Source organism: Phytophthora parasitica (genome assembly GCF_000247585.1).
Source record: "Phytophthora parasitica INRA-310 unplaced genomic scaffold supercont2.44, whole genome shotgun sequence".
Classification (NCBI taxonomy): Eukaryota; Oomycota; class Peronosporomycetes; order Peronosporales; family Peronosporaceae; genus Phytophthora; species Phytophthora nicotianae.
In genome coordinates, this window is record NW_008649030.1 from 430,901 (window position 1) to 457,825 (window position 26,925).

The window sequence follows — 26,925 nt, forward strand, 5'->3', positions numbered from 1 at the left end:
CTCCAAACTCAGATGTATCTGCGTCTTCTACATGTACTTGACGATGTAGCTGCTGTTTGCGACGGTGCTATTTCTATTAATTGCATTGGAGCGCAGCAACAAGAGATCTACACCTTCGCACAAGCATCTAGTCCAAGCTTATAGTTGGAGAGCGGGCTCAAATCGAGCTCATCTTGGGAAGCGACGTCCGTTACGCGCGCTTTTTCAAACGTGAAAACCGCCTTCCACGTTTGGATCGGTAATTTACGATTTCGTGTGAGAAAATTGCAGTGAAGCAGCTTTCCTTACGTGAAATTCTGAGTAAGCTAAAAATAAACAGGCGCTAGGGCATGCAGCCTGCAATTTTCACCCCTCTCTGTATCCAGTCACAAAACCCTTTCTTTTCAAATGCCATCCATCCTGATTTTCAAACCAGCAGTGGTTTCGCCTTTTCATGTTCTCTTACTTTGTATTTGTATGCTTGTGGTCGGGAAAAAGGAGTGTTTGTCGTCGACGTTTTGAAACGGTGCTGGGCCCAAATTTGACGCCAACGGTAATTTTTCCCGCGCGTCCCAACGCCGCCCGCAACGCAAAACTCCTTCATTCGCCAAAAGTCCGAATTCTCCTCAGAGCCCGCGCCAGCCAGCCAAGAGCCGCCGTAGGAACTCCGACCGTCGACGCGCACGTAAGCAGCAGGTACGACACCGAAGCCGCGCTTCACCTTCCCAATGCTTTCCCTCGCGTTCAGCTCATGTGGATCCCCTCCCCCCTCCGTCTGCGGCGGGGGAGCCTCACCATACGAAGGGAAAGGGGGGAAGGGGCGTATCGCGATCTTTTATCTGCTGTTGCCCTTGCTGACGCCTCCGTTGCCCCGCTTTCCTTACAGACAACATCATGAGAGAGCTCGTTCACATCCAGGGTGGTCAGTGTGGTAACCAGATCGGTGCCAAGTTCTGGGAAGTCATCTCCGACGAACACGGCGTCGACCCCACGGGTTCGTACCACGGCGACTCGGACCTGCAGCTGGAACGCATTAATGTGTACTACAATGAGGCCACGGGAGGCCGCTACGTGCCCCGCGCCATCCTCATGGATCTTGAGCCCGGTACAATGGACTCGGTCCGTGCCGGCCCCTACGGCCAGCTTTTCCGCCCGGACAACTTCGTGTTCGGACAGACGGGCGCCGGTAACAACTGGGCCAAGGGACACTACACTGAGGGTGCCGAGCTTATTGACTCGGTGCTCGACGTCGTCCGTAAGGAGGCCGAGAGCTGTGATTGCCTTCAGGGTTTCCAGATCACGCACTCGCTTGGTGGTGGTACCGGTTCCGGTATGGGTACGCTTCTTATCTCGAAGATTCGTGAGGAGTATCCCGACCGTATCATGTGCACATACTCGGTGTGCCCGTCGCCCAAGGTGTCGGACACGGTTGTGGAGCCCTACAACGCTACGCTGTCGGTGCACCAGCTTGTTGAGAACGCCGATGAGGTCATGTGTCTGGATAACGAGGCCCTGTACGACATTTGCTTCCGTACGCTGAAGCTTACCACTCCCACCTACGGTGACCTGAACCACCTCGTGTGTGCCGCCATGTCTGGTATCACCACGTGCCTGCGATTCCCCGGTCAGCTGAACTCGGACCTGCGTAAGCTGGCCGTGAACCTGATCCCGTTCCCGCGTCTTCACTTCTTTATGATTGGTTTCGCCCCGCTGACGTCGCGTGGCTCGCAGCAGTACCGTGCCCTGACGGTGCCCGAGCTGACCCAGCAGCAGTTCGACGCCAAGAACATGATGTGCGCCGCTGACCCTCGCCACGGCCGCTATTTAACTGCTGCTTGTATGTTCCGTGGACGTATGAGCACAAAGGAGGTTGATGAGCAGATGCTGAACGTGCAGAACAAGAACTCGTCGTACTTCGTCGAGTGGATCCCCAACAACATCAAGGCTAGCGTGTGTGATATCCCGCCCAAGGGTCTGAAGATGAGCACTACGTTCATCGGTAACTCTACTGCCATCCAGGAGATGTTCAAGCGTGTGTCCGAACAGTTTACGGCTATGTTCCGTCGTAAGGCTTTCTTGCACTGGTACACCGGTGAGGGTATGGACGAGATGGAGTTCACCGAGGCCGAGTCCAACATGAACGATCTTGTGTCTGAGTACCAGCAGTACCAGGATGCCACCGCAGAGGAGGAGGGCGAGTTCGACGAGGACGAGGAGATGGATGAGATGATGTAGACGTCGTAGTCGTTACGACTTCCTTGCTGATCGCCTTTGTGCAACTCGTGAGTAGTTTAGCTATCTACACTCTGAGAGGTTAGTGGCTTGGCATCTACAGAACAGAGATCTTATTACCTTGCTTAACTACTTTTTGCTACACATAACTTCAATGCAATGCTTGCTTTTCGTGCGTTTTAGTCGAAGTTTCACTTCAACGAGTTGTAGTGCCACGTGTCTAAAATGCGGCAACGTCCGTTGATTGGTTGCCGGTCTATTTCGGTGGGGAAGTTGAAGTTTTCATCCTTACCACATGACCATGCGCTGCCCCACCGGAGCTCCGCCTTCGGGACCCGACGTCCTGCCTTCCCGAATGACCCCCGCCCAGATACGCACACTGGGCATCACCAGGGCCTCGTATCCGCCTTTCCGCGAGTCCTTCTTCTTCGACCCGCGTGCTAACTCAGCGCTCAAGAAGGGCGGAAGGGCGCCAGATCGATTCGTGTACGCACGAGACTCGAGACGGATGTGGACAACTCAAGGCCCCAGGATCGACTCGCGTCTGCCAAAGACGACGGTGAAACCTGGCACTGCCTTCCGGAACGAATGCCTAAGTGCCGACCAACTCTACAGCTCCAACCGCAACTCGTTGGGCTACGAAGTCCATCGTACGTTGTGCTCTTCTTGATACGCAACTAGGCTAATAGTATTGACATTTTGCTGTCATGGCACAGGATCTTTGCGAGGCACCAGCTTGTGCAGTACCTCTAAGCGCTTCAACCATGTGAGTCTGTGTTAACGTGGCAATCAACATCGAGCATTGGCTAACTAAGTGCGGGTCTTACAGAAATCTGTCACTCCAGAGTGTGTTGGTCCTGGATCCTACGATGTGATGAAGAAGCCAAAAGGTCTACTTACAGACCCTCCTGCTCGCCAAAGTGGCGTAAGCGTTTGCATCTTCAGATTTTCTATTGTGCTAGAGTATTCAGTTTGTTGTAACTTTCAGGATTTTCCTCCTCCTAATCGACTTGCGCACTGGGGCGGGCGGCCTGACTCACGATCGATGGACAGTGCGGGTAAATGGAAGTATACATCTGAAATACCATCCGTCACGAAATTCTCGTTCCGCAAGGCGCGGGCTTCGACGTGGATTGAACAGGTTGAGCATCGACAGCGGAGAGAAGACCCGTTGGCACGAAAGCCTGAAATCGGCTTGGTTGTTCGTCCAGAGCAACGACTCCCCCAATATTTGCAAGGAACCAGTAATCCAGTTCATACCAACCAGGCTCCTAAGCAGAACGCACCAACTCCAAGCTCGGCCCCAGGACGAGCCCGTTCTTTAGTTGTCTCGCTCTACCCTCAAGGAAGTAGCGAAAGCAAGGATACCGACTAAACCTGTTGTACTTAAAAATGCCGATTAATTCACATGACCTAAGCACACAAACTCACTTAGCAGGCTGTGGCTTTGGCCTCTTGGCGGGGTTGCGTCCCGGGATCTGCAGCAACCAGAACGCATTTAGTTTTTCAACAAGGATTTCCATAGCACAGGGTCAACAACGGACTGCGTAGTAATGTGAAGTCAGCAACTAGAAGGTCAACGCACCAATACTTCGGGGTTCTTGGGGTCCTTGACCCAAGTGATGTTGCTCACGTTGTTACTCTCCTTGAAAAGCAGCAGGAACTCGCCCACGCGCTCCACCTTGCCGCCCCATAAATAAATCCGACTGCTCTTAAGCACTACCTGAGTGGTAGTCAGCTGCAGGATGTCGCCTAGCCGAACGTGCAGCGCCGTTGTTTTGGGAAGCACTAGGCTCACACAGCCAGAATCGTCCCCCACCAACAGTGTGGCGTTGTTGCTGGCGTTGCCCTCGTCCTTGGCATTGCACTCCAGCGCAATCACCTTCACATTCACCTCTTTACCGCTCAGCGTCGGGCTCAGATCCTTCACGCGTGTCAGCGTCAGCGCCTTCTTCACGTTGCGATTCGACATCTCGCGGCTGGGAGATGAAATTAGTTATTAGCAGGATTCCCGACAAATATATTTTATTTTATCATCAACTAAAAATATATTTCAAATTGTTTTGAATATTTTATTTTACACGGTTTTAGATTAAATTCATTTAAATAAATTGAAAAAGTCAGGCGAAAATATTATCTCGTTGTACAAAAGGCAGGCAGTTCATTCGGCCTCATAATGATCAAAACGAAAGGTTTAATACAAATTAAATTTTAAGTATTTTCAATGGACGTTGTGGATTTATAATGTAATTTCATTCGCTGATAGACCATAAAAATGCCTTCCAGCGAGAAGTGCTCGCCGAGCACGTGTCGCTCGCGAGTGTGGCGGGTGGATGTTCTTCTAAGCGACTAGCTAGCAACGGGACCAATAGAAGAAACTGCAGAAGAAACTGCAGATGGTGTCCACAATTTAACAGCAATTGGTGGGCGATGCTGCTGGCAAGTCGTTAGAGTTATCATCTTCAGGGCTGAGTTGCTCAAGCCTTAGTCTTCGAACTTTTGCTCGATAGCGTACCGATTACTCACGATGTTTCTCGGATGCTTGAAACATCCTGCCATCATCAAGTACAACTCTTGGGAGACAACAAGTTGGAGTACGCCAGCACATTGTGACTGTTTTCTCGTGTAATATCCTGTGCATACCCACGTGATTGTTTTCAATGCGATGATTGTCCATAATTACTTCCACGAGTGTTAGCAATTCGTCGGAGATCTGCGACCGTCTCGCAACTTTGTTGCAGTAAAACGGCGAGATTTTCTTGGGGGAGCTGATCAACTGCCCTAGAGGGAGTCAGTTTTGCCACATCGCCGAATAAAAGTTTGTTCGTCTTCTGCCACTAAAACAGTATGAGGAACAGTTTAGGAAACCCATCTGTCAGGCACAAAAATACGTTACATGCGTACCGATCATAGAGCGAGAAATGAGATGTCTTCAATGTTGCTAGTGAATGCGGATAGTGACATGTTGGTGGATGGATCCTAGCATCAAGATGTCATCTAGAAGAGCTATTTTGACGTGTAGTTCGGGGCCTTCGTCAATTACTCGTACATCAGAATCGATACGATCGGTCAAAATTTCAGCAGCTCGGGAAAGCATGATTTCTCAAGACAGATTCTGACCCCCCCCCCCCCCAACTTTGCGGCAATGAGCTCCTATGAAATACGTTTGTTGCTCAGATCACATCACATTCCCCACAGGCGATTGTTCGTCCTGCCGAGTCGAGTACATACTTTCGTTTCTGTGCCGCAACCTTAGTCGTCGGTCGCTACAAGTGCATCTATCTCCACTAGGCGGTTCGCAAGTACTACACCGTTGCCAATCCAAACTCGCGGTACTGTAAGGCAAAGTCGAGTGTCCCGTAAAGAAGAAAAAAGTTTTATTAGAATGTTTTGTAACAAATCAGTCCAGACCAATGTGGATTTAGTGTAAACCAAACGACCTTAAAGTCCATACTGCATGGATTCGTTTCAAACAGCAGCAGCAACTGCGTGTGCGCTGTGGCAAGCCATCCTGTTGACAAGACGGAGATCCATGCATCCAATGCAGTGGTCTGCAGCATTCTCCAGCAATCGCATTCTCCGCTCCGTTTTCTCACCGTAGGGCAAGTCGAACATTTGATCGGCATTGAAGACGAGAAAAGCCTTGATCCGAGCCTTTAACACGCTAAAGCAACCTTAAAAGCAGTTGCAATTGTTAATACTGATCAATGCATCTCCTTTGGCAGAACATACCCTCAATCGGGTTACACATAGGCGAGTACGGGCCCAACCATAGCATCTCCAGGTCTTCCCGGTTCTTGATCAGGTCTTCAGCCTGGCTGTGAGCGGGAGCGTTATCCAAGATGATAACGATAGTTTTACCAACAAAGAAGTCTCGGTAGACATCTGTAGCCTTCACAGCGTCGTACACATCGTCCACGAAGGCCGCATTCACCTCCATCTTGATACTTCCACGCTGCTTAGCCCAGTGTACTAGCCCCACTTCGGGTGAAGTCGCGCATTTCAACTGTAGGTTTGCACCTTTGGAAGGTGGTAGCTTAACCACAGCCCGCTCACCAATGAGGGCGCGTCCTTGGGATCTCTTACAATAAATATTGTAATTCGTTTCATCATAATACACAATGAAGGATCCATTTCTCTCATGAGCTAGCAGGCTGTCCGCAAACTCTTTCCGTTTCTTGATGTTCTGCGCGCTATTACACGTTTCCGGCTTGACCCGCACCTATCAACATTATTTGAAGTTAGAAACAAAATCGTAACAGCTAAATGTATGCGTACATGGACCTGTTTCATTGTATACATCTTGTCACACAGCTTCTTGCTGGTCAAGGACGTACTGATGCGCACTCCGAAGCCGAAGTGCAGCATCTCCTGCATCTGAGCAAGAGTGTACAGACAATTTTCTTCGATGTACTCCACCAGAGCTGCCTCCATCTCCGGTGTGCACTTAACGCACGTTGCTCGCGAGCCTCCTCTCTGCTTTACCTCCGGAGTCCCGCGGTTCACGATGTCGCGCGCAGTAGTGGCATGGATGTCATTGCAGTCGGCAACCAGCATCCAGTCCCTTCCAGCATTACGAGCGTCCAGCACACGCGTCCTGGCAGCGAGCCCGTGCTTCGGCTCTGTTGGCATCGGCGATGTTGTAATGTGCGGTCCTGGGGGAGGCTGCTTGTCGAAATGCGTGGTTTGCTTTACACTAAATCCGGATTGCTCTAAACTCAATTTTTTAAAAAACAATGTCTACAGATTTTGAGTTACTTTAGTTACTTCCCTCGACTTTGCCTTACAGTACCGCGAGTTTGGGTTGGCAACGGTGTAGATTAGCGGTTTTCGCGAGCCTGATCCAACACAACGTGTGTCATCGTCACAAGTTGCAGCGGTATGTGCTCGCTCTTGAACGCAACGTCCTGCCGTCTTGAGCACGTTACCACATGTTGTGTCGACAGGGCTTTCGATTTGTCTGGTACAGTACCATAGCTATCTGAAGTTTCATACCCCTCCTCCTCTTCATGCACAGATTCGCTTTTCTTCTCTGTGTCCGCACTTTCTCCCTGCACAGACTCGCTTTTCTTCTCTCCATCCGCAGTTTCTCCATCGTCAGTCAAAAAGTTGAAATTACAAATGTCATCTAGAGGCGACACACTGCGATCGATGCAGTTTTCATTCCCCGCGCCTGAATTCGATTCCAGGTCGTCGCAGGTAGCATTGTAAGTTTCTCCTAAGTTTGGCCTGGAACTGTCACGAAGTGCACGACCTTTGTAGGCATCCCACACTTGGTTTACAACTGGCCATTGAACCTTCCAAAGTCGAGAAATTGTGCAGATATTAACGTTAGCAGTTCTATCGAAGCGAACCCCCTTGTTCGTGAACTGCGCTCATGAACAAGGGGGTTCACGTCAAAAAGCATACTGAAACCAAGATGCGGGTCCCCGGAAAAAATAGTCCAGGGATATAAAATTATGGGTGTCTAGGGTACCCATACATTTATCTGGACTATTTTTTCCGGGGACCCGCATCTTGGTTTCAGTATGCTTCTAAAATAAAATTTCATACATCAATACGGGACCTGCGTCGGTTTGTGATGCGTTGAGATTGACCTAAAGTAGCGCAAAGTAACGCTTAAAAAGCAGCTGTTTACCCATTTCTAATCGTTTAGAAACATCCATATTATTGGTTTAAATCATTTTCTCCCAATCCCATTGTACTTTCAGCAAAACGGCCGCTTGAAGCACCGCACCTCGATCATGAAGCGCGTCTTTCATCGGCGCGGGCGAAGTCCCTCGGCGTCCTCTCCGTCTGGAAGCCCAAGACACGCTTCGCCATCCACTGGATCTCCTCGCCGAGCTGCTTCCGCCTCCGCCAAGACTTTCGATTCTAAAAATGGCTGTGAATTAGCCGAGAAACGAGCCAAAGTAGCAGTTGGCTCCCTGCACGCAAAAGTAGTGACATTCGCGACGTCTGCGCTGCCAGGGAGCCAACAAGAGGCTCTCCATTATCTGTATAACGTCCTCGTGGGCGGTGCGCAAGCTTCTGAGTCCGTGGAGAACGGGAGGAAACTACTGAACGAGCGAGATACCAACACTCTCATCAGTGTGAGTGCTCAGCGGCTACGTGGTTACTTCAGTCGCGCGCTGGAGCTCTTCAACGCTGGGAGGCTGGACGGAAATGTCCACACTAAGTTCCTATTGTATACAGAGAAAGAGGAAAGGGATCGTATACTGCAGTTGCTGCGGGTGCTGAAGGCTCTTCTTGTAATTGGAGACAACACCCAAGCTCTGCTACTAGTGGGTGAGAGGATACCGTCGACGTTTGTTAAGGTCGTGAAGGCGTTGAGTGACGGAGGAAGTGCTGAAGACGCTCAAGAAGGGTTGGTCAGGATAATTCTGGACGTGTTGGCACTGCTTGTTACGTCTCCCGAAGTGGTACAGGAGCTTAATGAGAGTAGCACGCTACATCGGATCTTCCACCTGGCGTTTGCGGAGGAAACACTGCAAATAGCCGTTCTGAAGGTACATTTTAGTGCTGGTTTTGGTGCTGTTCTGGTGTGTTGTGAGCTAATTAGAAGTTTTATTCGTGCTTGGTAATGCGTCAGGTAGTGGCGGCTCTGGCTCAAAGTCTACAGCCGAGCAGGTGGAGATCCATGGTGAAGCAATTATACGAGGAGCGGTGTCTGCTTGACTTGATTCAGCGTGCGAATGGAACGGGCGTGCTAGCGGAGGTCGTATTGGTTATAGCTTTGTCTTTGAGGGGAGCGATTACTGCAGGATTCTCTGACTTGCACAGACAAGTGCACGCGGACCGACAACGGCATAAAATTTTGACTGCATTTACGCAATTGTTTGAATCCCGCCAACGGGCCATCTGCGCAGGAGAGACGGCATCACCTACGCTAGATACCCTTCGACAACATGATCAAGACCTTGCCGATGCTGTTGCAGAACTGTGCTTGTCGGGCAGCGACACTCCTCTCCCAAGGGGCAATATTTATCAGAACAAGGCCTTTAAGTTGGCTCTTGATTCGGCGATACCAGGTGTTGGCCAGTCATTATTTAATCCCGAAGCGTTTGGATTGTTTTCAGATATTCTGGCATATTTACATCGTCCGACGAAGATCGAGAAAGAGCACAGTGACAGCCAACTTTGTGGTGAGTTGGCAAACGACCGTGAGCAGCTCGAGTGTCTGTATCTTCAGAAGCTCTGCCAAATTGTCGTCACATACAAGTTTGACTACGAATTTGTGAGCGTAAGTACTGTCACAATTTCCAGTCTATACACATGTAACTAACGTATAAAAACTAACTCGATTATTCTTTATAGAAAACAAATCTTATCGCGCGGGCTATTGAGCATCTTGATGACTATTCGGAGATGGCCCAGCAAACGATTATGTCTGTTCTCTCAGCAATTGCGATAGAAGCAAAGATGATTCCGTACGTTGAGCTGGAATGTATAAACGCATTCATTCGGAAGGTCAGTACCGGAGTTGGATGTGAAAGTTGGCAGTGTGATGTAACGTTAACCAACCATTAACTTAAGTATGTGATAATCAGGATACATTTCAAAGATCTTCGATTCATGCGCTTCTGGCTTTCATCGCTAATTTGATTCGGTTCGACGAAGTTTACCACCAAGTGCTACGCTCCGTCGGTCTCGTGAGTACTATTGTGGCACTGTTTCTTGATCAGACTAATGCCGTTTGCTCGGATGCTGGAGCTACTCAGATTAGAGTGGAATATCCGACTAGCACGGTTCGAGCCGGTCAGCCTAATGGTGTGAGCGATCCGGTCAGTGCCGATGAACAGTTAATTATCTCGTTGATGGCATCGCATTGCCATCAAAGGGCACGGCGCCGTAGCTCATGTCGTACCGCAACGAGCCGCTCAGATTACCTTGTTCTCATCGACATCATGAAGATGTTTGTTGACGGGTCCCGGAGTAACACTGCTGCCATGGACGAGAAACATTTCGAACATACATTATGTGGATTGCCAATGCTCGAGAGCGTGTGCATGCTGATTGGAAACGCCACTTTTCAGCTGGAAGGTCTTGCGTTGTGGGCGTCTATCCTCCAACTATCGTTGGTATTGCAGGAAGACAGTGTAGTGCTCCGCAACGTGATCAACAGCCTTTTACAAGCTATACGCTATGTAACGCTGGCAGCCTACTTCCCGCAAGATGGCGACGTTGCGCTAGTGTTTCCTGGAAGTCTGGAGGTATTACAGGGAGCACTCGAGTACATCGAGTCCCTACTACGCCCTAAATCAGCATCTACGACAGCCATGACAAAACTTGGTGATCACGATGGAGCTTGTATCGAGGAGACATCGATGAAAGAGCGAATTATTGGAGCTTTGCTGGACTGTGATATCATTGTATCGCTATTGGGAGTCTTGTGCGCCGTGACGAAGAAGTGGGAGTTAAACGGTACTCCTACAAGTAGCAATGATGCTGCTGTTTCATACTCTGTTGTGATGATGTCGCTCCAGTCCATTTATTCTATTGTCGCTACGAATGCCGAAGCAGAGCAACAAATGTGCAGGTACGAAAGCAACTGGGTTTATTCTCGTACTTTTCTATGTTTTATCGTTGCTAACTTGTGACATTATGCTTCTAGCTTTATCGCGTTTGGAACCTTTGGCGATTTAATATCCAACTTACTGGCGAGATTTATAGATTCAAAACCTGTTGCTCAAGCGGTCAATGGCAGTGAAATACCAGGGGCGAGGCCACTCATCCAGTCTTGCTTGTGGTATTGTATTGGCTTTTCCGTGGATGATTATGACATGGTATATCTTCGTGGGAGCTATCCCTCGATAGACATGCAAAAGAAGGAAGAGGATAACCCTATTAGGCTGCGCTATCCCCAGTTATTTGGTATTGGGATTCAGCTACTGGTACTGTGGGCAGAGCGTATCGGTACTAGTGTTACGCATCAATTGCTGGGCACTTTTCTACGTATTTCAACGAGGTACGTAGCACCTCACAGTAGGGATATGCTTGTTGGTTCATTTCCAGTGAATAACTGCGGTAATCGTTTATTCGTTGCTTTAGCCCCGGTAACTCTCATCGCTTGGCGTCGGCTAATGTGTTGGAAGTCCTATTGAGATCATTTACTACAGTTTCCCACAGCGCTAAAGATTCACACCGATCCAGGGAGGATAATCTTTCGCAGGCGCTTCTTTGGGAAAACAATGCTTTTCACGTGACCGCTACTTCCCTTGTGAAGAATGTTGCACTAGCCGGCGTTTCTCTAACGGCTGCTGACTACTGGATTAAAATGATGCTGTCTTTGTGCCATGAGCGGCCACGAAATTCGAAAAAGTCAAAGAAGGCGGACCGCTCATCTCGTGCGCGGTCGATAACTCCAAGCGATTCTCACGCCTCCGTGCTATCAACGGAGATATTCGCTTCCCCTGTTCCAACGTTGATGCGGTTGCTGGTAAAAATGACTTCGGCAACGTTTGAGCGTGCCAAGGGTGCTCCTGGAATTGAGTTTGATGTATCAAAAGATGGATATGGCTGTCTACAAATACCGGATGTGAATGCTCGGTCCAGTTCTTCGATTGAACCTGCAACCACTACGCCGTCCCTGTCGACATTTGCCCACAGCTCCAAGGTGTGGCCTCCTCCAGACGGATACTCAGTGATGGCATGGTTTCGAGTGGACTCATTGGATCGCAAGGATGATCGTGAAAAACTCTATCGCGAGTGCTTTATGTCTAACACGTGTATTCACTGTCGAAACAAGATACAAGATGAGTGCGTGCTGAAGTGTTCTCATCGAGCATGTCGAGGCTGCATAGAGGCTCTGCTAAACAGTGGCGGTGAGTGTGTGGTTTGTAACCCACCGATGTTCTATATCTTCAGATTTCGATCAAGTGATGGAAAGTCAGTCAGTGAGGCGTTTCTCAAAGGGGGAAAGCTCTATATGCGGACGAGCTCCAACCGTGCGTCTGCTTACCAGTTTTCACATACCCCAATTACGACAGGACAGTGGTATCACGTGGTTTTCACTCATGCAAGGCAACGTTTCCAGTCCAGTATGGTTTCTTGCTACCTAAATGGAATTCTGCAAGAGAACGTGAAGATATCGTACCCTTCCGGTATTACTGGGAGCCAACCGCTTAGTGGTTTGCTAGGTGTACCATCCCAGGCTCGCCGCTGTTCCAGTGCGAAATGGATGCTGGGTCCATTTTATCTGTTGGACCTGCCAGTCTCGCCACCTGTAGTGAATGCAGTATTTGCAGCGGGGCCGTCTTATGACCGATTGTTCTTTGGTGCTACTGGAAGTAACGAAATCGGAGTCACGTTTGACCACCTGAGCATACCAAACATGGTGATGCTTGATTCATACATGTGGGACCCTGTCCGATCATTAATCGATTCTGTCGATGTTGAACGTGGCGGCCGTAATAAACTGCTTCGTCGGAGTCTGTCGCTTGCTTCAGCAGCATCCAGTACAGCCGCAGCAATCGTTCAGGACATCAAATCCAGCTCCAACGTTTTCGCTCGCATTCCTAGTGCAGCACCATTGATCCATATCCCCATTCCGTCTGAGCGTATTGTGGTTACATACTCAGCACGAAATGGCGTTGCTAAAGAGCTATCGATGGTTCCCAGTAGTAAGCTTGATGGACGACCAAGTGGGCATCTAATGGGAGGAACCACGTTGTGTGAAGCTGCTACAATGGCAGATGCCATGTTCGACATCCGCACCTCTGGGTGTCAAATAGCGTATGGGTTGCTTGATGAGGCTTCTACAAAAGAGGAGGTGGAGTTGGCTCTCGATCTATTGCGCTTGTGTATGCAGAGTAATTTTCGTAACCTCGCAGCGATGGAGAACGATCATGGATACGGTGTTGTGAATTATTTACTGCATCAAAAGGCATCGCTTTTAAGCGCGACATGCTTGCAAACACTTTTCCGTATCGTTGGGGTGGACTTTGAACTCGACGCACCTGTGCGGCAATCGGGGATAGAGGCACATCATTCACGAGATAGTGCTATCAGGAATGTGCAAGCTCTCCAGTATTTTATTTTGGACTACTCACTCTGGCAAAAATTGCCGGGCGCGGATACAGCAAAGTTACTTTTTTCGACGCTGTACGCATGCTTGGCTGCTGCTGATGAGGCGATTCGTGAGCGGAACCGAGCACAGTTGCAGTCGATGAGCTTTATTCGGCAATTATTGTACGTGCTAATGGACCCGACCGTCACGGACGGTGTTTCTAGAGTGGTTGTGGATGTGATATTGGTGTGCTTGACGAGCCCAAGCCGTGATTCAATTGTGGAATCAAACTTTTCAGATGTTACCAGCTTTCTTGCAGCTACGCTGTCTCCACGCTTTGGTCGCTATCGGAGTGAAGTTGTCGATGATGAAATCTCTGCGGAAGTGGTGTTAGCCACAATGAGCGATGACGAAAAGTTTGATGTCACTGAAAGAAACACTGGACAGTTCAAAATGCACACGCTAGCGAGTCCTACTGGTCGATTGTGCCTGAGTCCTCGGGGATCTCAAAGAATGGACTCTTGGAGTGACACGAAAGACTCAGAGGAAAAACCGGGACCAACAAAAGTGGCAAATGCGCGGCTGATCTCACACCAAGCTAAAATCCAGGAACTGTTGTTGGATGCACTGGTCAAAGCAGTGCACAAGCTTGATATCAAGGAGAACAGAGAAAATGGAGAAGACCTTGATAATGGGACCTCAGAAATGAATTCTGTTGGAGCGTTGAAAGCCATGGCTCCATCAAGCAATTCAGCGGGTGGGGCTGCGCGAATGCAATTACCAACTGCTTCTCGTCTTACGGGCTTTCGCAAGTATTTGGGGATGCGGTGGATTGAGTATTTTCTGTTCCCCGGCGAAGAAACTGAGTTTTCACTTTGTATTCCCCCGTCAACAATAATTGCGGCTCTACGGTTGCTATGTACGTTGCTGGGAAACTCACGGTACGAAAATGTGTTCAAGAAAGAGGGCTACTACCGGTTGCTAGCTCAGGGTTTGCCATGCAACCACATTGCATTCGCTACAGCCGCTGTGGATCAAATACTGGTGCCGTTTCCGTTCCAAAAGATGTGGTATACTCTGTTCGGGGCACTCTTAGGGACTCCTATTGACGGCGTGCCTACTGAAATACGGCTTGAAATCGACTATCTCAGAAAGGATTTTGAAGTCAACATTCAACGGGATCGCGTCGTGAATTTCAGCATTTTGAATGTCATTATGGTGTTACTTCGCCGTCATTTCAATGACCCAGTAGCAATGATGAGTACCGCAGGAGATATGTTGATGGTTTCAATTGTCGATGTCGATGGAGAACCCGATCAGAAAAGCGCAGGACCGCAATCTGCTGTAACAAGCGCCTCGACCGAGCTCAACGACATTCACCAGGTGGAAGTTCTCGACTTTCTTCATCATATCTTTGAAAATATGCCAAGTCTGCACAGTTTCGTTGTTTCGGGGACTGAGAAAATGCGACAGGAGTTCATGGAGGAACTGACTCGTTTGATTTGCGCTGCTGCGAGAGCTTACTTAATTGATCAGTACCCACACTCTCAAGGGCAAGTAACGAAAGTATTGGAGGACAAGCAAATTGCTCTGACCGAGTACAATATCGCCGTAGCTCGGGCAGAGTTGGCAGAAGAAGCAGCAGCAGCGGACTCGAATGGAAGTGATCCGTTCTTACATCATTCCGTTTCGGCAAGCGGTCTACGACTGCTAATCGCGCAATTGATGAAACTTCTGCTTGATGCTCCGAACGGCAGCGACTTTGTCGAAGAGTATGTCGATGGCACTGCAAACTCAGCAGTTGTCCTTCCGCCGCTACACAGTGGACTCGTTTTACGCTTCCAGAGCCTTGTGGTAATGGGACTTCTTGACCACATCCGCGCGAAATTTGACGATGACGATATCTTGGCCAAGCACAAACACTTTGGGGCGAACGTGCGGGAATTTGTGAAGTTTGTTGTTGGGAAAATGCACAGCTGGCAGCGACCGCAGCACGGAGACGGATGCCCAGCCGCCTTTGCTTGCTGTGGGCGAGCTCATTTCGTTGGTGGTCCGTCTCGGTTATTAGAAATGGTTTTGTTTGTATTGGCAGATGCAAATATCGGTACATGTGGAACAAGTGGAGGTGGATTGTCGGTATTATCAACGTCTTCATCGTTTGGTGGCTTGCTCTCGGAGAAACTAGGCAAAGGGAAGAAACGGAAGCCATTTCGACAACTTATGGATCGAATGACTCGCTCTGCAGAGCTCGAAAATCTACTATTCGAGCTGTTTACAGCCTTAAATGCTGTCATTCTACACGTCATACACGGTCGTGGTGCTGAGGTTGGTGATGAAGAGCTGGAAGCTATGTTACAGCAGATCCATTCACATCGTGAAACCGTGTTCGGCTCACAAAATACCCACGACAAACGATTTCTGGGCTGCTTGTGCCGATATCTGCTGCAACTGTTGAGTGACTCGAATATCCGCCCGCTCCAAGAAGCGGCTGCACATCTTTGGATCGATCTCATGGTTTTTCAACGGACTTTTGTTGATGATCTACTAACTGTCGAAATTCGAAAGAGTGGGGCGCCGCCATATTCGGTAAATTTGATGAAGAACGGGTTTGACGTACTTCTTGAATGTGCAGACACTCCTGAAGGGAGACAAATAGTGCAATCGTCATCGTTCGCCAAGTTTTCGAAGTGGCTGGAGCTTGTTGGGCCTCCATTGAAAGAGTTAGAGAACATTCTGGATCGTATCTACATTAACTTTGTGGTGGAAACCAAGGAAAGTGTGCATGAAACATGGGCAGCGTATCACAAGAAAGCCAATCACCGGAAAATCAAGTACGAAAAGCAGTTTGAAGCACGGTGCGATTGGTTTGTATCGATGGAGAATGCCTACGTCGAGTCTCTTCTGCGATCACAGCAGCATGAATTCCGCCGTCAGCTTAAGTGGAAACAAGACCGAGTGGACAGACAGAAATTTGTTGCTCGCCAATGGGGACGCCTGCACCTTGATTTCCAGCGAGATGCTCTTGCTGATGGAAAAGCTAAAGAGCAAAAGGTTGGGGTAAACGCGTCGGATAATCCCCTGTTGATGGTGGAGATTGTAAATCGAACCAGGTATGACATTAAAGCGTCATCTCCTCAACATTATTGCTGGCGATTGGACTTTACGGAAGGTCCGTATCGAATGCGTAAACGGCTTACCCGAATGGCTCAGACTCTCGAGTTTCCGCGTTTTCGTGGCCAGCAATCATCTCCAGCGCGTTTGTGTGAAACCAGCAATAAAATGAAGCCAAGAATTTCTGCTCTAGCACCAAACGGGGATTTTCACGGATCTGGGCGACTTCAGCGACGCTATTCAGAGTCTGATGTCAATCTAAGCGCTACCATTTCTCGGGAAAAGTCTCCCAGCGGTACAGCTGCGCATCTCTCCACGCGGCAGCGATCCGATGAAAGTGAGGTGGGAAAACCCCGGCATCCAGCCGCGAAGAGACCATTTGCGACCAGTGCATCATCGTCTGCTGTGTTAAGCTCCAGGGAGCGGTTGCGCAAGGGCTCCTTTGAAGCCTTGTTCAACAAATACGTGAAGAATGAGAGACGCCCATCTCAGAGTTTTCGCTTTAACCGACTATCTGCTGGTCACGACAGTATCGTCGAACATGATGCCAGTGCCGACAATGAAGAGGAAAAGGCAGGTGATGTCGGCGGGGTCGAGAGTTCGACTGCTGAAAGTGCAGCCAACGCTGGCGGTGTGGTTATGGAAGATGTGGTTGATGAGAAACTCCGGCCGCTATTGATGCCGGGGGACGAAATCGCTGACATTTACGACTGTTTGCGAATTGACGGCATGGATTCGTGTCCTGGCGTCTTTTTGCTATGCAATGATCACGTGTATATCGTCGACAATTACCAGCGACAGAGTCAGCCTTTCACTTCTTCTCACACTGATAATGGAAGCGAGCACAACTCCCAAGTTCGAGTGACGGAGGTTCCTCAAGGTTCCACAACGTTGCTGGAACGTCGTCTAAGCTGGCGTGTCCTCGAGTCTCCGCACCACTCGCAACCTGTCTCGAGATCCAGGGATACCCATCAGTGCCGGTTTTGGGCGTACGAAGACATTAAGGAGCTTCACAAGCGAAGATACCAGCTCCGTCACGTTGCGCTCGAGTTTTTTGCAAACGATGGCAGAAACTATTTGGTACGTTTTTCCTTTTTTTTTTTTTTTTGATATTCTCCAAGAATTCACTTTGTTACTGCTTTACTACAGGTTACGCTAGAGTCACTGGAACAACGTGAGCTCGTGTTTCATGCACTCTTGGCCAAGTGTCCTAATGTCCAGGGAGCAGCCAGTGGTCTCGATGGCGTGTCAGGAGGGGGCGATTTGTATTCACAGTTGCGCAAACTGCTGCGCAACAGTATGACAGAGCGCTGGGTTCAAGGTGATATTTCCAACTTCGCGTACCTCATGCACCTCAACACGCTGGCAGGAAGATCGTACAATGACCTCACGCAGTACCCCGTCTTTCCGTGGGTCTTGGCTGACTACGAGTCCGAGATATTGGATCTCAGCGATCCAAATGCCTATCGAGATTTATGCAAGCCCATGGGTGCACTTCAACGCGAAGAGGAGTTTCGAGCGCGCTACGATGGCTTGCTGGAATCTCTTGGAGCTGCTGACGATGATGCAGATGATCACCCGCTCAGTTCGCGCCCATTCCACTATGGTACGCACTACTCATCAGCTGCTATTACGCTGCACTACTTGATGCGCCTGGAGCCTTTTACTTCACACTTTCGCCGCCTTCACGGCGGGAAATTTGACCACGCTGACAGGTTGTTCACGAGTGTTGTCGGCGCCTGGAAGAGTGCTGCCGGTTTTGAAGGTGCTCAAAATGGCACCCAGGACGTGAAAGAACTCATCCCCGAGTTCTTCTACTTGCCAGAGTTCCTAGAAAATGTCAACAAATGCGTTTTCGGCACTAGCCAGACTGGAGTCGTCGTAGGAGACGTGGAACTTCCACCCTGGGCCAACGGATCACCTACCGAGTTCGTGCGGTTGAACCGAGCAGCACTCGAGAGTCCGTACGTATCAGCGAACTTACATCATTGGATCGATTTGATTTTTGGATACAAGCAGCAAGGGCCAGCGGCAGTGGAAGCTTGCAACATCTTTTACCATCTCACGTATGAAGGATCAGTGGACTTGGATGCTATCACGGACGCGTCAACCAAGCGCGCCATCCTGGATCAAATCACAGAGTTTGGACAAACTCCATCACAACTGTTCCGGACTCCGCATCCAGTCCGCGCAGTCTCTGCGTCAGCGAGCAGCAATACTGCAACGAATAGTTCGCTCTTCGGAGGTTCGTTAGGACCGTCTTCTGGTGCCAGTAACGCTCAAGGCGACAGCGGAGATGGCAGGAGAGTGGCTACTTCTCCCGTGACTACCCGAGCCGCGCTTGCAAGTTCTTTTCTGGAAGGAGGAGAAATCATCTCGCGGATGCAGACTATGCTGTCTAGCGGCCCGGTACTCAGCGGTACGTTCGTAGGCACGACAGAAACAACTTTTTCGCCAGCTCTCGAGACCTCAGCAATGTTACAGCAGGACCCACGACGACAGGTCCCTGTTAATCCACTTCTGGCTTTCTACCGACGTGGACAGCAGAACTCGGCTTCTTGTAGCAATACCAGCATACACCACATTGCGTGGACAAGTGGCGGAGTTGCGCGAGAAGAAAAGGTGGTTGCTGTTGGCCCCAAGTGTCTGTTGATCCCTCCACGAAATAACGAGTATCTTGCGTGGGGGTTCCACGATCGATCGGTAAAGGTTGTTTCTACTGGATCCTCAGAGATCGGTGGTCATGGTAGCGAGTCCAAGGTGGTTGCATGTTTGGAACTGGATGTGGAGATTGACGTCGCAACTATTACCACTGACGGTCGAATTGTCATCACAAGTAGTCCGGGTTTGCCTGTGATGCGCGTGTGGCGATTCAACTCGACACGTCGCTCTCTAGCTGCGTCTCTAGCTGCCGCCTCGGGTTCTTCTTCGGCGTCGGCGACATCGTCCTCGGCTGCAGCAGTAGCGAGTTCGCTGGCGGCTGCGTCGGCGTTGAGTGCACCTCACAGGCGTCGTACTTACACCACAATGGGACCATCCAGCACGCGATCGCTCACACTGATGGGGTCAGTAGCTACACCAACGCACCAGCATCAAATAACCGCGCTGCAAGCAAGTCGAGCGTACAGTGTCCTCGTGAGTGGCTGTGCTGGTGGTGTCGCTGTGCTTTGGGACTTGAATCGCCGTCGATTCATCCGCCAGCTCCCACCGATAAGCGGTCAAGACAGCGGTCGGGTGCATAGCATCACCACGATATGCATTAACGAGGTGACTGGCGACATTGTCGTGGCTGCTGGATCAACGTTCGGAGTGTACAACATTAATGGGGTTCTCCGTGTGCGTTTGGATGACACCGTCGTCGTGTTTCAGGACCCTTCTGCACTCTCTCCGGTCGCCATCACCTCAATGGCAGTGAACCGCGGTGAAGCGTGCGAATGGAGCGCTGAGAAACACGTCGTGACTGGCCATGCTGACGGCACTCTATGCGTTTGGGCGTACTCGCAATCCGGTGGTCGGGATCAGAGTGAGCAGCCTCAACAACGACGTAAGGACGAATGGGTCATTGAGCTCCAAGGTCGCCACAAGGTGACACCGAGCAGCGCCATCACTGCTATCTGCGTCACTCCAGACAAGCGTAAGCTCTTCACGGGGACACAAGACGGCCAGCTATCTTGCTGGACGGCGTCGACATCGAACTCCTCCCCGACAGCTGCGCATCGCTAGGTGCTAGAACTAGAACTACAGTACAGCAACCGCTTCAACTAAATTTTAGAACTAGCAGCAAGTATCATAACTAAGTTCTAGACCGTACTAAGCTCTAGACCGTACTAAATTCTAGACCACTTTCACTCCACAAGAAAAATAACGCGGTTTATTTTTTTTGTCAAATGCGCAAACACTTCGACAGGCCACAATCGGCTCATGTGTCATTCGCTAAATCCTAGAGTCGCTTCACCATGCTGCGCCGCTCGACTCTCTCGCGTGTGAGTGCCGCTGTGCGCCGACTGTCAACACAGTCACCACCCAACTACCGGCGCATGATCCTCGAGTCTCGTGCGTACGACGTGGCGGAGCAGACTCCACTGCAGGAGGCGCCAGCGTTGTCCCATGAGCTCCAGAACCGGGTGTTGCTCAAACGTGAGGACTTGCAGCCCGTTTTCAGCTTCAAAATCCGCGGCGCCTACAACAAAATGGCCAGTCTATCGGAAGAGGAGAAGGCTGCCGGTTGTGTGTGCTGCTCGGCCGGTAACCATGCGCAGGGTGTTGCGCTCTCAGCCCGCAAGCTCGGAGTCCGCGCCAAGATTGTCATGCCACTGGCCACACCCGATATCAAAGTGAACGCTGTGCGCCACCATGGCGGCGAGTTCGTAGACATTGTACTGCATGGCAAAACGTTCGACGACGCTGCTGCCGAGGCCCGCAGACTGGTGGTGGAGGAGAAGCTCACGATGATCCTTCCGTTCGACGACCCGTACGTCATCGCTGGTCAGGGTACCATCGGCATGGAAATCTTGCAGCAAACCAGCGGATCTGGAGAGAAACTGGACGCTATCTTTGTTGCCTCTGGCGGAGGCGGTATGCTCGCCGGTATTGCAGCCTGGGTCAAGCAGATCCGTCCGAGTGTCAAGGTGATTGGTGTCGAGGCAGCTGATGCCGCTGGAATGACGGCGTCGCTCCAAGCTGGCAAAGTCGTTGAGCTGGAACATGTCGGACTATTTGCAGATGGTGCAGCAGTGAAGAAAGTGGGGTCCGAGACGTTCCGTGTGTGCCAACAATATGTGGACGAGATGGTGACCGTGTCGACGGACGAGATCTGTGCTGCTATTAAGGCTGGTTTTAATGACACTCGTGCGATTCTCGAGCCGGCAGGCGTGTTGTCCATTGCCGGCATGACGCAATACGCCAAGACACGCGGACTTTCGGGCTGTCAATTTGTCGCTGTGACTTCTGGTGCCAATATCGACTTCGCTCGACTCCGTTTCGTGTCCGAGCGTGCTGATTCTCACGAAAGACTACTTGCAGTGGAGATTGATGAAAATCCGGGCGCCTTCTTGCGCCTTAACCGTCGACTAGACGCCGTGGGTGTTCGTATCACCGAGTTCAGCTACCGGTACGCTAACGCTCAGAAGGCTCGCATTCATCTGTCCTTCCACTCACCCAGTGCCGACCACGCAGCGGCTGCTATTCGTGAACTGCAAGAGGAGGAGTCTCCGTTAGGTTTCGCACGTGGTGGTGCCTACCAGGTGCTCGATCTGTCGGATAATGAGCTGGCCAAGGTGCATACACGATACTTGGCTGGCGGTCGAGCACGTGGTGACGTACAAAACGAACTCCTGTATCGCTTCGAGTTCCCAGACCGTCCACGCGCTCTGGCCACGTTCTTGGAGGCGCTGCAGAGCTCGTGGAACATCAGTCTATTCCACTACCGTAACCACGGCGCTGATGTCGGTCGAGTACTAGTGGGTTTCCAGGTGCCTGAAGAAGACCATGAACGCTTCCAGACGTTCCTGAACCAATTGGCTTACGTTTTCCACGAGGAAACGGACAACCAAATGTACCAGGAGTTCATGCTCTAATAGAGACAGTTGTTGGTTGAACTATAGTGTCTTGCATTAACTAAAAGTCGACAGAAGGACACTAAGTTATACGCAGCGATCGAGAAAACTGATGCGACGTAGCGAGAACTTTTAGTTTCGCTTGACTATTGACTACCTGCAGCCGACTAGATGTAGAGCATGCCCCTGCATCAGCACAAAAGGGAGACCAACGTTCCGCAATCCCAAAACTCTAATCCGAATCCGAGTCCGAATCGTTCAGGAGGTCAAACACATTGGCCGTCTTGGCAGGAGCCGGAGCCGAGATCTTGGTCGTAGGAGGCTCCGTACGCTTCGGACGGGGATCCGACTTCCGTGCCGGAGTATTCTCCTTTCCACGACCACGACCACCTTCAGTCGGACGACGGTCGCCACGTCCGCGTCCACGACCACCACGGCCTTCGTCGTGACTGTTCTTGCGAGCCAGCGCCTTGGCTTCCACGTCAGCCTTAGCCTTGGCCTTGGCCTCTTTCTCTTCCTTAGCCTTCGCCTTGCGTTCAAGATCAAGCGCCTTCTTACGCTCCAGATAAGCACTCTCATCGCGGGGCTTGGCATCTCCGAAAATGCTGGGCTTGTGAGCATCCGACTTCTTCTTTTCAGAGGAAGTAGAGCGAGGCAATAGAGTCAGACGCTGACGTTCCCGAGGAGCTTCAGTCCTCTCACTATATCGTAGATCACCATTCAGTAATCATTACAGCAACATAATGCCCACAAAAAACACTCACCGACGGTCGTTAGAGCGATCGCTGCGCTTGTCATACCAGCCATTGTCACGTGGTTTGCGCTCGCGATCTAGAGCCACATCCATCTTGACATGACGACCATCCAGTTTTTGGCCATCCAGGTCGAGCGCCCTCACGAGTTGCTCCCTCTCATCGAATTCCACATAGGCGAAACCTTTAAGACGATTGTCGTGGTCACGTGGAAAACGGATGTCCCTGATACCCTGTGGACCAATAAAGTCTGCCAGATCGTCCTCCGTCAGACGGAACGACAAGTTGCCCACAAAAAGCTGCAAAATTACGGCGATAATTGTCAGTTTTGTCATCAACCCACATCCAAGGCAGCGAAACTAGTCTAACCTTCCATGGACCGACGTCCGGCACGGGATTCTTCGGACGTTCGTCGCGGGAATCGCGACGACGCTCTTCGTAGCCTCCACGGCGCTCTTCGTGGCCTCCTCGACGGCCACCGCGACGGTCGTCGTAGCGGTCGTTGTATCCTCGGGGCGCTAGTTTTTTTGGAAAGAGTGCATGTCAATCCCTGGCGGTGGTGATGCAATCACTGGCAAAGCTTTTACCATCGCGCTGCTGCTCGTGGTGTTGGATTTCCTCCTCTTCGATGGGCTGTGGCGCCTCCGTCCTGTCGACAGCAAGCTATCGTGTTAGTGATGCGTGTTAATGCAAGGAGCGGAGAGACTTACGGAGCGATCTTGGGGGTCGCGGGCAAAGGCTGGAAGTCCACGTCATCGTCATCGGCCCAGGAGCTGGTGCCGCCGCGCGCGAAGCCCAAATTCTTCGCCATCGTACTGCTCTCTTTGCTTGTCTTGCTGGTTGATTTGTTCCCTCGTTGGTGAAATAGCGTATCAAAAGGGGAGGGAAGTCGTGATAACGGTTAAAATAAAATCCAGCAGTTACTGATGGAATTTAAACGTGACACCCCTTCCAGCTTCGAAGCCGTAAAAGAGACTTTTGGGCGCCTTCTTTGACGCTAGCATCCAAAATGTGAGCAGTGACAGCACTAAATACTGTTGGCACTGGAGCGCTAGATACAGTTGTAGTAAAGAAAGAAAACAGTTGCAATTGATGTGGGTGAAGATCCTGGAAAGAAAAGCAGATGCGATGTTGCCAAGTGGTTCTGTGTCATGTGCTTCTCTTAAAAAAAAAAGGTTGGAATAAAAAAATAAATGTTGCTACACATACGAGCATACTACATAGTTACCACGTAGCACTATGCTGTGGAGGTTAATCCTTTAGGCCACGATATATTTCGTCTTTCGCTTTTGTTTTCCTCGGACGTTTACCACTTTTACCACATCATCGGAGCTAGTTGATCGTGAGTAAATTTGCTTCTGAACTATGTTAACCATATTTCGGAACTATGTTAACCATATTTCGGAAGTGCTGTCTTCTAAACCTGGAAAGAAGTGACTCTGTGAAAACAAAGTAATTGAAAGCAAAATTCCTAAGCACATAAAGAATGCTATCAATGCAGTATGCCATGAAGTTGTCGGCTTGCTCCAAGCAAAATCGCAAAATGACGAAAGAGCATTAAACCGTTTTCTTAACTGAAACAAGTATGTTTCATTTCAGTTAATAACTATTCAGCGCCACCACCAATCAAAAGTGACCAATCACATCCTGGAATGGCTGCTGGACAATTGACCCACACAGCATAACCAGTCGACGTCAGGTGCAGGGCAGGTAGCAATGGCAGGCGGCGGCAAGATCATCAAGAACACGGCAGGTAAGCAGGCGCTGCGTGCCAACAAGAAGGTGTCAAAGCAGGCGGCTAAGCAGAGCCGTAAGGTGACGAGTGTGGCCAAGCCCAAGCGTGTCAAGGCTCATGTGCAGCGTGCCATCAAGGCTAAGGAGCCTAAGCTCGTAGAAAACACCAAGAATCTGCTAGTGATGCGTGGCAACAAGACCAGCGAGGAGGTGAATGAACTGCTGCGCGACTTGCGCATGATCAAGGCTCCATTTGCCAAGTTTATGGGCAAGAAGAACGACATTCACGTCTTCGATGACGAGAACAAGGTGGAGTTCCTTACACAGAAGAACGACGCCAGTCTTTTCCTCATTGGCAGCAGCACTAAGAAGCGTCCGAACAATCTCGTGTTCGGTCGAACCTTCGACGGCCACATCCTGGACGTCATGGAGTTCGGGTTCTCCAACTTTAAGTCCATCAGTGCTTTCAAATGCAAGAGCAAGAAAGCTCCGGGCTCCAAGCCCAGCTTTGTGTTTACTGGAGACCAATGGGAGAGCGTTGAGGCCTTCATGAAGCTCAAAAACATCCTGTTGGACACGTTTCGTGGCACTATTGTGCAGAGCGTAAACGTCAAGGGTCTGGACCACGTTATTGTGTGCACGGCTTGGAAGGAGAAGGTCTTCTTCCGCTCGTACTCGGTCGACTTTAAGAAGGGCGACGAGTCCCACCCTCGCGTGGAACTGGACGAGATGGGCCCGCGCTTCGATCTGGAGTTCCGTCGCAATAAGTTCGCGTCGGCTGACTTGATGAAGGTCGCTACCAAGAAGCCCAAGGGTCTGGCACCCAAGAAGATTAAGAACATCTCTCGCGACGAGCTCACGGGCGACAAACTGGGCCGTATTCACATGGATCACCAGGATATTTACTCGATGCAGAGCCGCCGGGTGAAGGCGCTGCGCAAAACGCCCGCCGACCTCAAGAAGAGCAACACGGAGGACGCCGGGGACAATGAGATGGAAGACTAATGTATACACCATGACTAGCTTTTAGACAAACAAAGGCGTTTGCTTTTTTGACTGCACAAACAGCGCACACAATGCGGAACTTGTTCATGTTTACAGTCTTGAATTGCATGCAACAAATGCCCGTGCTGGTTGGCTATAACAGGACCTTGTTGCACCAATTCAGTCCAGCCTCATCTGTCTACTGCAGCAACTTGGTGAGGTGGCTGAAGTCCGTAACGAAAAGGTCAGCGCCCTCTTTTACGACGTCACGGGTGACGATGCCTCCGAAGCCGACGAACAGGTCGGCAGGCGGACGGGCTTGGAGGTCCGTGACACCGTCGCCAACCATTGCGATCTTCTCGAAGCCGTGAATCCGCTTAATACTGGAGGTGGTAGACATTGCACAACGTCAGCGATAGGGAATAGATTGCAGGTAGTTTAGACGGTAACGTACACTTCAATGGCCTTGGCCTTGCCACCGTCGCGTGACGTGAGCTCAGCATCATCAAACCCGCTGTAGTTGCCATCGTCATCGAAGAAGATGGTGTTGGCGTAAATGCTGGACAGAGGAATGCCAACTTCCTCAGCAACAGGTTCAATCATAAGGCGAAAACCACCCGACACGAGGAACACGGCAATGCCCTTGTCCTGCAGAGTCGCCATGAGCTTCTTGATACCTTAGTCAATTCGAACCAATACAGTCGTCAGCTTCACGGATAGGCCACCTAATTCTTCGCATCTTATACCTGGTGTGAACTTAGGCGGGTGCTGCTTCAAGCAGTCCTGGATGTCTTGCCTTGACGGTTTAATAATGTCCAACCGGGCAGCAAGCGCGTCTTCGAACTTGACGTTTCCGTTCATGGCCCTGCAGCATACAAAAAGAGTGAGTACTATCACTTGAATGTTATTGCATCCTTACTAACGTACTTGGTGGTCCACTCCTTGACAGCTTGGCCAGCACCGCAGTGCTCAGCCAGCACGTCAATGCCCTCGTCCTCGCACACCGTGCTGTCGACGTCAAAACACACAGCACCCACAGAGCACCAGATGTCGCTCGCAGTCTCGGGCTGCGAGGATGTGAAGCGGTCTAACACAGAGAGAGCGCGTCCGTGATGCTGAACGAGAAAGCGCCACGACGACGAGTTAGTTCGATGGTGTTCTGTCATATTCAAAACAACCACTAGCTCTCTCATGTGCCAACAGAGCAATGCAAAGACGGCAAGAGCTACGAAACACACGGGCAGGTATTGTGGATGCACGTACCGGGGCAGCTACGCAGCGGGTGAGCTTGGTCAAGCGGTGAGCGAGCATTGCGATCAGGGAGGTCGAAGTTGTGGGTGCCGGTTGATTTGGTGATTGAGCAAGCAACACGCGATTGTGAGCTCGATGAGTATCGTGTCATATTGTGTATGGATTGTGAAGTATGTAAGCCACACAATTCTGGTGTCTGTAGCTTGCGGGCAAGATGGCTACACGTGCATGGGCAAGTTGCCTTTTTTGGTGTGAACGAGCAAAGCGAGAGGCAAGCAACAAGCTCAGCCGGGAGCATGTCTCAAAGCAGCTGCACTGG

At 50.5% G+C, this 26,925-nt stretch overlaps 9 protein-coding genes across 10 annotated transcripts; 6 read left to right on the forward strand and 3 right to left on the reverse strand.

Annotated features, from left to right (window-relative positions):
* Window positions 1–472: 472 nt before the first annotated feature.
* PPTG_15113 (tubulin beta chain) lies at window positions 473–2,393 on the forward strand. Its single transcript, XM_008912133.1, has 2 exons — window positions 473–675; window positions 866–2,393. The coding sequence occupies exon 2, from the start codon at window positions 874–876 to the stop codon at window positions 2,212–2,214; it is 1,341 nt and encodes a 446-aa protein (XP_008910381.1). The 5' UTR covers window positions 473–675; window positions 866–873; the 3' UTR covers window positions 2,215–2,393.
* A 119-nt stretch (window positions 2,394–2,512) lies between these two features.
* PPTG_15114 (hypothetical protein) lies at window positions 2,513–3,586 on the forward strand (the record flags this gene model as incomplete). The annotated part of the gene is made up of 4 exons (XM_008912134.1): window positions 2,513–2,861; window positions 2,928–2,977; window positions 3,041–3,136; window positions 3,200–3,586. 4 exons carry the CDS (start codon window positions 2,513–2,515, stop codon window positions 3,584–3,586), a joined length of 882 nt encoding a protein of 293 aa, XP_008910382.1.
* Window positions 3,134–4,218, reverse strand: PPTG_15115 (hypothetical protein). The gene is made up of 2 exons (XM_008912135.1): window positions 3,797–4,218; window positions 3,134–3,689 (listed from the first exon to the last, which is right to left on the reverse strand). Exons 1-2 carry the CDS (start codon window positions 4,181–4,183, stop codon window positions 3,639–3,641), a joined length of 438 nt encoding a protein of 145 aa, XP_008910383.1. The 5' UTR covers window positions 4,184–4,218; the 3' UTR covers window positions 3,134–3,638.
* Window positions 4,219–7,955: 3,737 nt separating this feature from the next.
* On the forward strand, window positions 7,956–11,346 carry PPTG_23614 (hypothetical protein; the record flags this gene model as incomplete). Its single annotated transcript, XM_008912136.1, has 6 exons — window positions 7,956–8,720; window positions 8,804–9,454; window positions 9,529–9,681; window positions 9,762–10,750; window positions 10,826–11,179; window positions 11,331–11,346. 6 exons carry the CDS (start codon window positions 7,956–7,958, stop codon window positions 11,344–11,346), a joined length of 2,928 nt encoding a protein of 975 aa, XP_008910384.1.
* A 142-nt stretch (window positions 11,347–11,488) lies between these two features.
* PPTG_23615 (hypothetical protein) lies at window positions 11,489–20,053 on the forward strand (the record flags this gene model as incomplete). The annotated part of the gene is made up of 2 exons (XM_008912137.1): window positions 11,489–17,410; window positions 17,480–20,053. 2 exons carry the CDS (start codon window positions 11,489–11,491, stop codon window positions 20,051–20,053), a joined length of 8,496 nt encoding a protein of 2,831 aa, XP_008910385.1.
* Window positions 20,054–20,220: 167 nt separating this feature from the next.
* PPTG_15117 (threonine ammonia-lyase, biosynthetic) lies at window positions 20,221–22,129 on the forward strand. The gene has a single exon (XM_008912138.1). It carries the CDS (start codon window positions 20,287–20,289, stop codon window positions 21,904–21,906), a length of 1,620 nt encoding a protein of 539 aa, XP_008910386.1. The 5' UTR covers window positions 20,221–20,286; the 3' UTR covers window positions 21,907–22,129.
* On the reverse strand, window positions 21,886–23,617 carry PPTG_15118 (hypothetical protein). The gene is made up of 5 exons (XM_008912139.1): window positions 23,348–23,617; window positions 23,225–23,286; window positions 23,007–23,155; window positions 22,650–22,936; window positions 21,886–22,586 (listed from the first exon to the last, which is right to left on the reverse strand). The coding sequence occupies exons 1-5, from the start codon at window positions 23,446–23,448 to the stop codon at window positions 22,118–22,120; spliced, it is 1,068 nt and encodes a 355-aa protein (XP_008910387.1). The 5' UTR covers window positions 23,449–23,617; the 3' UTR covers window positions 21,886–22,117.
* A 637-nt stretch (window positions 23,618–24,254) lies between these two features.
* PPTG_15119 (hypothetical protein) lies at window positions 24,255–25,505 on the forward strand. The gene has a single exon (XM_008912140.1). It carries the CDS (start codon window positions 24,354–24,356, stop codon window positions 25,374–25,376), a length of 1,023 nt encoding a protein of 340 aa, XP_008910388.1. The 5' UTR covers window positions 24,255–24,353; the 3' UTR covers window positions 25,377–25,505.
* PPTG_15120 lies at window positions 25,312–26,761 on the reverse strand. Of its 2 annotated transcripts, XM_008912142.1 has the most exons (5): window positions 26,619–26,761; window positions 26,283–26,470; window positions 26,102–26,220; window positions 25,810–26,032; window positions 25,312–25,738 (listed from the first exon to the last, which is right to left on the reverse strand). In XM_008912142.1, the coding sequence occupies exons 1-5, from the start codon at window positions 26,664–26,666 to the stop codon at window positions 25,555–25,557; spliced, it is 762 nt and encodes a 253-aa protein (XP_008910390.1). In that variant the 5' UTR covers window positions 26,667–26,761; the 3' UTR covers window positions 25,312–25,554. The 2 variants fall into 2 exon arrangements, with proteins under 2 accessions (XP_008910390.1, XP_008910389.1); XM_008912141.1 differs by having other exon boundaries at window positions 26,283–26,761.
* Window positions 26,762–26,925: the final 164 nt, after the last annotated feature.

Coding starts and splice junctions, on each gene's coding strand:
- PPTG_15113 (XM_008912133.1), top strand. CDS start 874: ATGAGAGAGCTCGTTCACATCCAGGGTGGTCAGTGTGGTAACCAGATC.
- PPTG_15115 (XM_008912135.1), bottom strand. CDS start 4,183: ATGTCGAATCGCAACGTGAAGAAGGCGCTGACGCTGACACGCGTGAAG. Junction 3,690..3,796: donor CCAAGAACCCCGAAGTATTG/GTGCGTTGACCT, acceptor TGGTTGCTGCAG/ATCCCGGGACGCAACCCCGC.
- PPTG_15117 (XM_008912138.1), top strand. CDS start 20,287: ATGCTGCGCCGCTCGACTCTCTCGCGTGTGAGTGCCGCTGTGCGCCGA.
- PPTG_15118 (XM_008912139.1), bottom strand. CDS start 23,448: ATGGCGAAGAATTTGGGCTTCGCGCGCGGCGGCACCAGCTCCTGGGCC. Junction 23,287..23,347: donor GCGACCCCCAAGATCGCTCC/GTAAGTCTCTCC, acceptor TGCTGTCGACAG/GACGGAGGCGCCACAGCCCA. Junction 23,156..23,224: donor CCACGAGCAGCAGCGCGATG/GTAAAAGCTTTG, acceptor CAAAAAAACTAG/CGCCCCGAGGATACAACGAC.
- PPTG_15119 (XM_008912140.1), top strand. CDS start 24,354: ATGGCAGGCGGCGGCAAGATCATCAAGAACACGGCAGGTAAGCAGGCG.
- PPTG_15120 (XM_008912141.1), bottom strand. CDS start 26,548: ATGAGAGAGCTAGTGGTTGTTTTGAATATGACAGAACACCATCGAACT. Junction 26,221..26,282: donor GTCAAGGAGTGGACCACCAA/GTACGTTAGTAA, acceptor TGTATGCTGCAG/GGCCATGAACGGAAACGTCA. Junction 25,739..25,809: donor AAGGCCAAGGCCATTGAAGT/GTACGTTACCGT, acceptor TACCACCTCCAG/TATTAAGCGGATTCACGGCT.